We start from the raw sequence: 13,522 nt of genomic DNA, 5'->3' as shown, positions 1-13,522 counted from the left end.
CCGAAGGATAAATAACAGCATCTTTTAAAGTGCAGTGTTTCTGTGAACACAAACCCATTGTGATAATGAGATAAACTGGGGAAGAGAGTACAGACTTACTATATATTATTATACCAGCACGATCTAATGTAATTCAAGGCAAGATGTGCGGCGATAAATTCCAATGAAGGCTGTACATTCAGTTGTGAAACACTGTGCATTATATTGAAACAATAATATGAATAATGTCCACTGTAACACTAAAACCTGCTCATCCTCCAGGAATTTCATGGAGGTTGATCAACACTTGGGTGTCTACTCAAACTGCTACAGCACTACAAGTGTACTGTGTTGCATTAAGCTGAAGTGAACACGTGTGCCCAATAAATGGTGTAAAACAAGAGGCACGAGGTGTTGGGGATTGTTTTTTATGAGAACTTCAGCAGTTACAAGTTCAATGACAGTTCAAACTACAGACACATGACCACTAATGTGCTGCTGCTGCTGACAATGTGTGCATGATGTGTGTGTGTGTGTGTGTGGGGGGGGGGGGGGTCAGGCAACTAAGCATTTAACTTTACTCTAGAGAACCGGAGGAAAATACTGCACTGCCAAATAAGCCGATCCGCAGTCCTCTAACAATGGGCCACCTTGGGCTTTCGTGACATGCCAAGACCACTGGACTGCCCACGGGTCTGAGACCACAGGATCAGCAAAGGGGAAAAAAACAGAGGAGGTGGGCGGGGAGGGGGTTATTACATTGTCAACGCAGTTACTGAGGGCCATACAAAACCGCTGAATACCCAGAAATATCAAGCCAAAGAGTCTGGCCTCTCAACTTCCTCTGCACACAGAGAAACATGATAATTATTAAATCAAATATTTTCCTACAATACAGTAAAACAAACAATATTCTGGCCAGTATTTTGGCTCCATTCGTTGCACTGCAGCAGATGCAAAGACATTACATAAGCTTGACAATGACTGAGTTCTGATGGCAGTGGAAGCCAAGTTAATAAGCATTAGCCACTGAGCCTTGGCCAGACTTTCTCCTGCCAATGAAACAGTCAGGCCAAGTATTTCTACACCTTGACATCTGAAAAAATTAAATATGCAACACAAACTGTTCCTTTTAGATGTAAACTGTCTATTTCTGACTGGCGTGGTTGTAATCTTGTGGTTCACTGACGGTGCTCTGAAAGCTGGAAGCATAATAGCAACTAAAATAAAATGTGAGGGAACATGTTTGCTAACAGGTGCCTCGGTGTCCAGTGAACATCTCTCACAGCTTGCTAAAGCAAAAGCCTCCACTTTCCTTGGCCGTCTTTACAACCACATCACAACAACAAATAACTGGCAGTAATTCAAAGGCTCCTGGAATCAGCCAGGCTTTGGCATCTGTTCAACTTCAGACAGGCGCTGAGTCGTGACCGGCAAGCTGAGCATGAGAGCAGGGAGCTGACCGTCAGGAACAACTGTCAAACTATAACAATAAACACAAAGTGTGACTTATGAATTTGATAATTAACTGATACAGAATTTCCTCCTCCGATAGGTTACTTATTATACACTGGCTCCAAGCAGTTCATCGTTAATCTTGATACATCTGTACCAGTTCTGCCTTGTGTGAATTTTTAAGATGTGCTAAATTTAAATAATATATATGACATGTCACACATGTTGTACATGTTGTATGAGTTGTATACTGTATTCTATGCATGTATGCTTTAAAGGCTAAAGCTATGCAGTTTGTTACACAGCCATTCAGGATGCCCAATTGATTGGCCACTGATCTTGTTCGGATGATTTTCATTTAAAAAATGTGATTAAGGGGTGCTCAGTGGTAGAGTGGTTGAAGTCACCCATGTTGGTAAAGCCTGAAGCAGTGATCCCTGGTTCAACTCCCGACTAAGACGATCTTTACTGCATGTCATTCCCCCAGTCTCTCTCCCTGCTTCCCTGTCTCTTTTCACTGTCCTTTCAAATAATCTGATATTATTTGTCCTATCAAATAAATGTATAAAATGCCCCCAAAACTTTAAACTTAATTTAAAAAATATATCTGCATTCTAGTCAAAGGCTGCCTTCCAACCAATCACCTGTGGTTGGTACTATAGTGTCAGTGGCTGAGAATCATATGCAACAGGCCACCAAAACAAAACAAGATGTTGGCCACATGAAACTTTTAAAAACTATGTGACACTGATAAAACATATGCCATCAACAAAAACGATCAGTATCTGTCACAGATCAGCTGATCACGCTCATTGATGATTGGTATGAAAAACACTATAAAACTGAAATAATACATTGTCCATATAGTCTACTTGCCAGCCCATAGGGCCCCATTGTGAACCCGGAAATGTTGAGTACCCCAAAGTTTTATGTTTGAAATATATAGTATGGGTCCCCAGTATTCAGAAACTGCCGGATGCTAATTTATATATTTTGGGCAATTAGCACAATTGACATAATTAGCATAAATTAGCATATTTTGCCTATATGGGCAATATTTCAACAAAATTGACTTGGCTGATCTGGGCAATATTGGAGTGGTTTTAGGGGTTATTGATGATGCTGAATCCATTTCTGACATTTTCAAAATTCAAAATGGCTATCTAAACCGGAAGTGACCAGATTTTAACCGCCAGTGGGCCGATTTTGATGGATTTCAATCTGGTCACTTCCAGTTTAGACAGCCATTTTGAATTTTGAAAATGTCAGAAATGGATTCAGCATCATCAATAACCCCTAAAACCACTCCAATATTGCCCAGATCAGCCAAGTCAATTTTGTTGAAATATTGCCCATATAGGCAAAATATGCTAGTTTATGCTAATTATGTCAATTGTGCTAATTGCCCAATATATATAAATTAGCATCCGGCAGTTTCTGAATACTGGGGACCCATACTATATATTTCTAACATAAAACTTTGGGGTACTCAACATTTCCGGGTACTCATTGTTGGCAAGTAGACTAATATGCGGTACATCTACCTGCTATTTATCCAAACAAGTATCCCTCAGTAATACAGCCAGAGCTGCACTGATTTGTCTTAATTATTAATCAGCATATTGAGAAAACATTTATGTGAACTAAACTACATTTTCAGCTGTTTTTCCCAGACAAAAAATAATGTTGCTTAATTGAGAATGAGGTGTTTTTACTGGCCATATATGATGTAAAATTATTATATTTGCATTTTAGATACGTGGTCATAATCAATTAAGTGAGAAAATAATCTGCAGATTATACAATCATATTATATCAGCAGTCAGTCGTTGCCCAAAACAGGCCTATTGTTTGGAAACATCAGTCATCCTCCTGCCTCAAATTATCTCAAATTGCAGTTTGTAGAATTGCCCATATGGTAATAATACCATCATTAGCTTGGGTAATATATCCTGCCATTCCCAGACCTATTTGCAATCAGTTCTGAAAGCATTGATTCATTTATAAACAAGAGAGTACACACATCATGCTGCTCCACCTCTTTGGATCCCCCAGAGGAACAGTATGAACTCTTGTTTGGCTGACACAAGGCACTCAGCGTGTGTGTGTGTGTGTGTGTGTGTAGGGGGGTGGGGGCATAGGAATACTGTACATCATGGAGACAGCAAACACACAGACAGACCTCATACCTGGCAGTGCAGTGAGTCAGCAGCACCACAGCTCTCTCTACATGCCAGCCACACATCCAGCTGATTCTCAAGACTGTCTGAGAGCAAAACGACTAGAATGACTCCACTGCTGACTTTGAAGAACATCACGAAATCAATTTAGTTGCGGAATTATAACAAACAAACGAAAATAACATAATCCGTCTCAGAGTTGCACGTCTGAACTGCCTAGGGCAGAATTATGAAGCCTCTCATTTGGTGGGCCTCTCGTGGACAACAAAAAAACATGGCAATTGAGTTGTGTTTCTATTGGAAGAAGAGGAAGGGCAGGGGGCCTGGCTGCTTGTGCGATCCTCTGGCTCTGTGGGAGCAAGTACAGTGGAAAATAGTCCCCACTGCTAATCCATGGCAGGCTAATTACAGCTTTGATCCCCTAGGCGTGTGCATCACCATAGGTGGGAGGGAGGCTACACACTGTGGGGCTCAGTACAGTTACTGCTGGATTTGTTTTGGTTTACAGCTGTCTTAATAAGCTCACAGCTGCTGCAGATGTGTGACAGGCTAATGACAAAGTTGTGCATTATTAGTTGGCTCAACTACTGGCAAGAAACGGTCTACAAGAGTTGACCTCTGCTTCCATTGAAACCATTTTGACGCCATCAGGCAAGCTAAAGCATCTTTTTTAAAACACGTATGCCTTTAACTACACTGCTCAATAAGTGATTTGACCAATTCACAAAATGATCCAATACATGTTAGGGACTTCTGCTCCTCAAATAAGATACCAAATGTTACACTAAGCAATAGAAACTCAACTCCTGGAGTCAGAGACACAGATTAAGTGGGTAAATGGAGTTTCTGTCTAAAATAGACCACAGCTCTGATGATAGCTTAGTCCCAAAACACACAGTGGCAGAGTTAGAGCAAGGGAGGAGGAGAGAGGAGGAATGACGATTGAGGATGAGCAGCAGATGGCATGGAATTATCTGGATCTTCAGCCCTACATCTTTGCTTATGCCGCCATTATTTGAAGGGTGGTTTACTTCGTCACCGGCACCAAGCAGTGTTTCTTTTAATTCAGTGATATCGGTGTTATAAACAGCAGCATGTCAACATCCAAAGATCAACTAGAAAGCAACTTGGCAGAAGCAAAGAGGCTTGGCAGAGCAGGGAGGAATGGATAAGAAGAGTTGGTTGCTGGCTACCAGGAGCGCTGAATAACTGGACAACAGAAGAGCTGCCACAATTTATCAATTAATTGAAAGTCAACAGATAGAAATTATAAAATATTTCTTCCAATATTGGAATTAAAAGTTCTATGTTGTGAATGTGTTTAGACTGCTGGTCAGATAAAACATGACATTTGAATTTGGCATGTTAGGCTTCAGGGAAATTGGCCAGTGGGAGATTTTTCACTACTGCTAATAGTTTATAAACCAAACAACTGAGCAAATAATAGACAGAATCATCTGTAGCTCTAGTCTAGACTATGTCTGTCCTGCTATAGCACAAAATGAGACCTTGCCTTCAGCCAAATGGTGCAGGTATCAGATACTATGCTACCCAGATGAAGGTTTTGAGGGATGTATGTAGTAGAAGTAGAAGTAAATATAAGAAATTGGTAATAAACAGATATAAATAACCATAGTGCTGCAGGTTCACACATGGATGACAGCTAGATAGCCATCTAAATATGACAACTCATTTACTGTGTATGCCAAATATTGGAGCTCTTTTCATACGGTCAGAACCAGAAACAAACATTAGCCTACTTCACTTCTAGAGTAACATTTACCTTTGGATCAGAAAGTTACGTATTAAGCCTGAAGACGATGCATAATTTAAACTTCCGCTCCTAACTTTCAAAATAAAACTATTTTTGTCCAAACATGCAGCTGGGGGGATATTTGTGGACTTTAAACTATCCAGGCTCACAGTGGAAATTTCTGTGCATGTTTTCAGGACGAAATGAACAGTCGGCAACACTGGGGGACATGAAAACTGCTATTTTACCTCAAACACGGAAACTAGCTCGCGTGTTATTATCTGGGTGTTTCTACGCAGCTGTGTTAGCTCAGTTACCCGGCGGCCGCTAGCTCGCTGACGACTGTGTGACTGAAGTGCCACGAAAGCTGAACCTGGACGTCAACGTCACGTCGGCCACCTTCGGCTCGGCTCTCAGCGTGCCTGCTGTAGTCAGCAGCTGGTGCACATACATCCTCCTCTCCGTTTACACCAGTCGTGACTAGGCCGAAACGACTGCCGGCTGGCCGCCTGCATGGCTGCACCGGAGCGGGGGCATCTACGGGGTGGTTGATGAAGACACTCAACACTTGTGTCTTGCACTGGCCGAGGCTTTACGTCCACACATAGACGTCCACACACCAACACACCACCACTGATGATGATGATGATGATGTTCCCACTCAACCAGCAGCAGCCCCTTCACCACGACTACCTGGAAAAGCCTCAATGTTTTCCCCGCTACCAGGTGACAAAAATACTCACCCGGACTGAAACCGGTGACGGCAATGTCACCCGGTGAGTGTGTCGGGGAAACAGGGGTGGTGTTTTTCCAGAGCGGTCACCCAGGTCGAGTATCTTTCCGCCAAACGCTCCTTCTCTCGCTTGGCGAGCGGCAGCCAGCAGCAGCAGCACCTCCGTATGATCTCCCCACACTGCAATGGTGCTGCTGTACCACAGCGCAACGCGATTGGCCGCGCCGAGCGGAACTCAGCGCGTTTTGGCAAACAGCGAGCGGAGAGGGCAGCGGCGATGCCTTCAGGACTGTCGGAAAACTCAGCTTCGTGGTGTGAGCTCCTTGACGCTTTACACATTAATCTAAACAAGAAACACAAACAAATCCCATATCACCGACTTGACTTTGAGCTCACGGCAGTAGGACACCCTACAGCAAAGCACCCTTAATTGGAAATATGAACCAAAGTTAAATTATATGAATAGTAGGCTAAATGGAGTGAAAGATTATGTGAATCAAGAGTGTAATAATTCACATTTTCTTATAGGCCTGTTGTTCAGATGTTTTATTGTAGAAAATACATGAAGAACACTTAGAATTAATCTCTTATGTTAGATTGCATAATGAAAAGCTCATATTTCACTCATCCATGCACCCATGTTATGTTAAGAATTCAATGTAGACATACACTAGTAGGCTTCTGTGTATCAGCACCTGCCATTTACACAATTGTATGGGTTTTCTTTTTCACTGCAACACATGGTAAAGAAAAGCAACAATGCCTCACATTTGCAAATGAAAAGTTTTTTTTGCCAGTAAATTACTGGATTAGTCGACTAACTTACTTTTTTTTGTGCAATTATTGATTTTATTGACAGTAAAAAAGGCATAGAGCCTATTGGTAGGTAGCCTATAAACGCCCAAGCGGATATGATCTTCAGCCACAGCCCACACTGTTGTGCCCTGTGATCTTCGTCATTGCTTTCGCTTTCATTTTTGGACGAAGCACCCTAATGACAGTTTGAAAACTTAGAAGAGTTTTTCTAATAGCCTGCAATGCATACCCTGCAACCGAAAGTCCTGTCCAGAGCATGCATGATGCAGCGGCGTGGTGGTTAAGTCTACAAGAAAGAGATAGTTATATTTTGTCTGAAGGAGGTAGCTACTTCCGCAGGGGATTTTTTTGTGGTGCGTCATCGTTGTTGAATAGGCTTTTCCACTTGAAGTTGTGTCTTTGTGGCTTCACACACTCGAGGTAAGGCTGTTTCTTCAATTCTCTGACTGATTACTGTTATATTCTTTGTCAGAGAGTTTCACGATACCTTGATCTACGGTTCTAACTAGCCAAATGCTTGCTTTGTTTATGATTCAGTGATCGCTGTTACTTGCTGTAGAATACCAGCTTCACTCTCACTTTTCTTCTATCAAAGTCCATGGCTCCCATAAATCAACAGCAGCTGCAGTGGATCAATCACATAGTAGAGGACCTCAGCAGCAGTGAACGCAGCAGAGTCTTCTACCTGTGTGGAAGCCAGGAGACAGACAACAGCGTGGCTTGTGTGAAGGAGATGTTGAAATCCGAAGTGGCGGTTCATGAAAGAGGTGGCTTGTTCCTGGCAGAACTCTTATTCCATCTGAGACGCTTTGATATCCTGCGGAGGGTGTGTGGAGCCAGCAAGCAGGAAGTGGAGAGGACTCTTCAATACCAACAGGTTTTGCCAAGATTCAGGTAAGATAGCCTATATGTTTTTGGAATGACTCATAATTCCACACCTTGTGGTCCTGTAGCCTAAGTAATCATATAATATCTCTTTCTGCAGAGTATTGATGGCTCATTTAAGTGAGGATATGGCTTCTGAAGATCTAAACAATGTGAAATTCTTGTTAAGTGGCACATTACCACGTGAAACAATGGAAAATGCAAAGGTCAGAAAAATGAATTAAGTCTGACTCTGTTTTGTACACTGAATTCCTGTATATGTGGGAGGGGAGTTTTGATGGTATGACGTGATGAGAGATTTTGTAAACTTTCTTTATGGGCTGAAACAACCATTTCCCCTTTCTCTTCCCGGACAGAATCTCCTAGATGTGATAATTGAACTTGAGAAGAAGGACTTAGTTTCACCTGACAGAGTGGACTTTGTTCAGAAATGTTTCGCCGAAATTGGCCGGTGTGACCTTGCCAGAAAAGTGGCTAATTACAAGATGTCAGGTGAGATTGTATTTTACCTACACTTTTTAATACTGACCGGCCCAAATTTACGGACAGAAATTAAGCAAACGCTCATTGTTAAAATATAAAAAGGAAGTTTGCATATTTTACGGTTCAGCTGTTAGGTTTGTAGTACTGATTATAGAAAATGGGAACTGAAAATTATTCTTTGTCTTACACCATGGACCTGTGACGTGTGAGAATACCACATGCTTATATATTAAGCCCTCTGGTTTCAGGTTCCAAAGAAACGCATCATCTCTGCGTACTACATAGCTACTAGGTACATAGTTCACAAACCAAAGAACGGCAACATTACATTGAAACAGAGTAAAAGCCATCAAGTTACCAAGATACACATTTTGTCAGTGACCATCCGTTATCAAGATAAACAAATGCATTTAAATTTCTGTTTTATTTAATTCAATTTAAATTCACATTTAATTGACAAATCCATGTCCAAGAACCACACAAGGGAGTTCTTATACAGTCTGCTATTGTTAACACCTGTCTGCTTATACAAACCGCCAGTTCATGTTTCCTATCACAGCTGTTCGTATGGAGCAAGTTTATTTAATCCCAAACTTTACTCCATGGCATTATTTTGAAAACTATTCATGTTCTGTGCCTTCTAAGTTCCTCATACACCAACAGTTACAGAGCAGTGCGGACACACCCCCTGACATAGTTTCACTTATGATAAGAAAACCAACATCTACATATATAGTTAGAAACTAGAAAAAAGATTAGATTACAAATAAATAGAGAAGTAATTGCAAACTGCCTGCTTACTTGAATTTCCGTCTGTGTGATATCTTTTACAGCTACGACACCTGAGCAGCATTCATCACAACAGCAAAGGTGCAGAGCTGCTGTGAGTATTACAAATGCACAAAAGTTCACATTTATTGTAATTTTCCCTTCTCATAAAACTAAAATGTCCGATTGCCCCTCGTGGGATTAATAAAGTTGTCTGTATCTGTATCTGAAAAAAAATATCTTCAGTGGCCATCCTCCACTCCAAATGGTTCCCAATCTCTTCTGCAAACAAGATGTGGACAGTCCCTTCATATGGGTAAGACAAACAACATGTTTGAAATCATAGCAACTTCAAAGACATGTACTGTATCTGTTCAAGATAGTTGGTCAAAATGTCCCTTTTAAACCAATGGCACAGATATTACTTTACATGGAACTTACCTGACCTACCCAGCACCAACAGTGGGGAATCCCCAGGTCACTTACTGTATTTCACTTTCTCATCAGCAGCAGAAAACAGATCAGGGCCTGTACACGTGCAGCAGAGCTGTCAGGTAAGTTTTGCAGTCATTATTGGAGCTTGTGTTTAATTTGAAAAGTGCATCTATGAACCTGTTTTGTTTGACTCTTTGCATTTCAGAGTCAACTTGAAAGGTACATATTTAGCGGTATTCCCAGAGGACTTTGCGTTATCATAGACTGCGTGGGTAATGATGGAGGTGAGTTTCCACCAATGGTCTAGTGGTTGAGAATGCTTTCAGATTATTTGGTTAAGTAAAAGCACCAATACCAAAATGTAAAAACACATATTTAAAATCATACTTAAGTAAAAATATGAGATATTAATCAGTTTGGGGAATGAAACTAGCTACCCTGAACCCATACTTGAGCTGAGCTCATCTGAAAATGGGCTAGGGGCCCAACTAGACAATGACTTGGGAACCACTTGTTTAGTTTTAAATGAAGCATTTTATTTTCTAATCATAAATACATGTTTTTGCATTTGTTCTTAATCTGTAGTAACCATAGCTGTCAAATAAATGTAGTGCAAACATGTGATATGTAATGTAGACGTACAAAGAAAAGAGTCAAGTAACATACAAAATAAAATTGTAAATGTATTTAGTTAACATATCCTGCTGTAAAATTTCAATTACTACATCTGAAATAATCAAATAGACTAGTTCATCAATAGAAAAACAATCTGAAACTGCTTTTAAAGTTGACTTTTTTTTTTTAGTGGTCAAACTTAAAATCTGATTTTATCTCTCCTTACCCCCTCAGACATGTTGGAGCAAACATTTAAGGCCCTTCACTTCACTGTGGTCATCTACAAGTGGCTTAGTGTGGATGATGCTCTCTCCACTCTCAGAGGTATATCCAAACAGAGAGATAACTTCAGAGGCGATGGCTTTGTCTGTTGCATCATCAGCCGTGGTACAGAGAACCATCTCCTGGCTACAGACTCGTACAGCGCGCGTCTGCACCTGGACAGTGTCAGAAGCCTTTTCACGCCTGAATCATGCCCCATGTTGGCTGGCAAGCCCAAACTGTTCTTCATACAGAGGTACCATGTCCCTGAGTTCCAGCCCTGTCCCAGGATGCCCCATTGTGATGAAGATCTGGAGACAGATGGGTGTGATGGGCTGTCCAGATATGATTACGTCCCTACAGATGCAGACGTGTTCTGGAGTCACTGCTGGACGGATGAATATCAACTGGAGCAAGGACATCATCGCTCTGTTTACCTGAAGGCTCTGACAGACGCTCTACTCAAAGGACAAAAGAGGTACAGGCAAACACTCAATGGCAAATTTGGTTTTGTTTAGCATAAGGCAGCTCCCATGTAAGCTATATAGATGCTGCTGTCTAATTATTGTCTTGTTTGTGTTCTGACAGGAAAACTAAGCTTGTTGATGTTCATACTGAGGTGAATGGAGCCATCTTTGACCACAACAGAACGAGTCCTGGAGCAAACTACCACATTGATCTGAAACATACCCTAAGGAAAGATCTGTACTTACAGTAGAAGTTTGTACAATCACAGTAACTGAATCCTTGATCATGATCATGTCAGATATACCGGCATACAAACATAGCCAAACATAGCATACTTTGCCCATAGGAGATGTTTTTTACTGGACAGACAGAGACACCTGCTGGTGGTGCTTATTTAGGACAATTATCTTTGGGACATGACATTGAAAAAACTTATTTAACTGGTTGCTGTGTTGTATATTTATTTATTATTTGAAAATTATCTCCCAATGTTCTTTGCTCACATATTGATGAATGATTCCATAGAGGGAAAATGTTCTCACGAGACAAAATGACAATGATAACAAGAAATCTCCCCACCACCAAACCCTGCCCACCACAAGATATCAACTTAAGCAACATGCGTAACTCACCACATTGCATTGAAATAGAGATTTTGAACGTTTTAGAATAATATAAAGACACTCTATGTATACTGATATGTTATATATGTTATGAACACAGTAATATGTGTCGTTTCTTATGGAGCATTAATGTGAATAGCCTTGTTCTTGCCACTCAGAGTGCAGCTATACCAGGACTTATGAAGTAAACACTAATTCTGTCCGTACCCTCTATCTACCACTCTATGTATAATTTTTGTGATGACCTTTTCAATTTATGTTCAGACCTTGCCTAATGATGGAAATATGGAAAGATGGAATGCATCATTTATATTTTATTTATTTTTCTGCCATTTGAATCTCACAGGTATGTAACATTTTCACATTTTGTTTTATTTATTTTTTATTTTTAAGACCACTATATTACTACTATCATCATAAATATTAACATATATGAAATGGTAGTTTTCTAGAGTGTTTATTATTAACATCGAGGCAGCAGACAACAGTGCAAATTTTAATAATGTAACCATACATTATATTAATTGTAACCTAAGTATTTCAAAAGTACTTGCATAACTATATTTATTAACTTCAATATGTCTTTACAGCCAGATCGGCAACAAAGTGTACTTTTTTGTTTTACCAAGATTTTTCTCTTTCTCATTGTTTCTTTCCCATACCAATATTTATCTTTTTACCACATCACAATAGAATTAAAGACAGAAATTGAAATGTAGTGACTAAATGAGAATCTGGGTCAGATGAAGTCCATTATCCATAGCACTTTGTTCAGGAAGCAGGACCATATTTGTGATATTTACCGCTCCCAGCCTTGAGTTATTCCAGGTTTGCTTTTTTGTTGACAACTCTCCTCATCCCACCTTCACTCTTGTTTGCTTGTTTTGATAACAATAATCCATGTTAGTTTTAGGTGGGGTGTAAACCCAGAACCCAGACAATTTACTGCTGAACTGATGACCCACTGCTGACCCACCAATCCATGTACCCGCCAACTATTTTTTGTTTTCAGTTTAACTTTAAAATGTAAATGATAATTGAATATGGGAGTTTGTTTATTAATTTTCTTAAAAATGCTTATAGCCCTACATATAATTCCAGTCATTTATTTTGTCAGGCTGTTTGATACTGTCTCTTTAAAACTTCTTTAATGTAAATAATTTGTTTACCTCTACTTTGAATTTATTTTCATGTAAAATTGTATGTAAAGCACTTTGCCTGTGTGAATTGTAATGCAATCGTCCTGACTTACACTGACCTTATATACTATGCAGTATACATTGTATATGCGTATTTACTTACGTGACACTGTTTCACTTTGCTGTCACTGCTCAATATATCTATTCTACACTTTGTCATTTCAACTTCTTGAAGCATTTTCATTCCAATTGATACTTCATCTTTCCTCAGTGCCTCCTTAAACTTAAATTAACATTTCAATTTAATTTGTTCCTCATACTTATGATACATCAATAAGACTGGAAATTTAGCTGATTAGGTTAATCGATTGGTAGAAAAATAATCTGCAGGTATTTTGATAATGATAATGATTGATTTTAGGTGAAGATAATCAAAAGAACATGAATTATATCCAATTTTGATTTATTTGATCAATTTTGAGGATTTTATGCATTTCTCTGTACTGAATTTATTTGGGATCAGACTTCGTTGCAGCCATACACGTTTTATACAGTGCTCAGATATTTTCAGCTGTTCAAGTAGTATCATTTATTTTACTTATTAAATGTTTCCATTTAATAATTTTATTGTATAGTATTTCATTTCAAAACTCTAGCTGTTAAGTCGGCATCTGTGTAGAAAGATTGGGAATTTGACCTTTTAATGCAGTTTCCCTTATTTGATGTCACAGTGACTGACAGTGAAGCACGAACCTGTTATTATTTTTATTTTTATCTGGCAGGCAGCCACAAAATAACACAAAGCATTCGTACAGTTGTGTCTCCCAGATCCAGTGCATGTGCTCCTCCAGCGCCACGCAGCAGCAGCAGCGGCAGCAGCAGCGTGGTTATGACGGTAGGAGGCAGGCACGTTGTTTGAGGAGCAGCAG

The 13,522-nt window shown here is 39.9% G+C and overlaps 2 protein-coding genes across 5 annotated transcripts in view; one reads left to right on the top strand and one right to left on the bottom strand.

Moving 5' to 3' along the window:
- LOC146964911 (hyccin 2) overlaps positions 1-7,752 on the bottom strand; it is a 42,773-nt gene extending 35,021 nt beyond the window's left edge. For 2 of the 3 annotated variants that reach the window (XM_085765825.1, XM_085765827.1), the window contains exon 1: positions 6,111-6,287. The gene's annotated coding sequence lies outside the window, so the exon portion shown is untranslated. Of the gene's footprint in view, positions 1-6,110; positions 6,288-7,601 lie in introns of those variants that run through there. The other variant, XM_085765826.1, reaches the window with a different exon arrangement.
- LOC146964910 (CASP8 and FADD-like apoptosis regulator) lies at positions 7,067-11,726 on the top strand. Of its 2 annotated transcripts, XM_085765828.1 has the most exons (10): positions 7,067-7,336; positions 7,512-7,810; positions 7,902-8,007; positions 8,158-8,293; positions 9,118-9,167; positions 9,299-9,368; positions 9,560-9,606; positions 9,693-9,771; positions 10,337-10,841; positions 10,952-11,726. In XM_085765828.1, exons 2-10 carry the CDS (start codon positions 7,515-7,517, stop codon positions 11,079-11,081), a joined length of 1,419 nt encoding a protein of 472 aa, XP_085621954.1. In that variant the 5' UTR covers positions 7,067-7,336; positions 7,512-7,514; the 3' UTR covers positions 11,082-11,726. The 2 variants fall into 2 exon arrangements, with proteins under 2 accessions (XP_085621954.1, XP_085621956.1); XM_085765830.1 differs by lacking the exon at positions 7,067-7,336 and having other exon boundaries at positions 7,448-7,810; positions 9,563-9,606.
- The last annotated feature ends 1,796 nt before the right edge of the window (positions 11,727-13,522 follow it).

The sequence above is a fragment of the Trachurus japonicus genome, chromosome 21 (assembly GCF_045865225.1).
Source record: "Trachurus japonicus isolate A0001 chromosome 21, Traja_1.0".
Lineage (NCBI taxonomy): Eukaryota > Metazoa > Chordata > Actinopteri > Carangiformes > Carangidae > Trachurus > Trachurus japonicus.
Note: the sequence above shows the minus strand (reverse complement) of the source record. Positions and strands in the feature narration are given on the sequence as shown.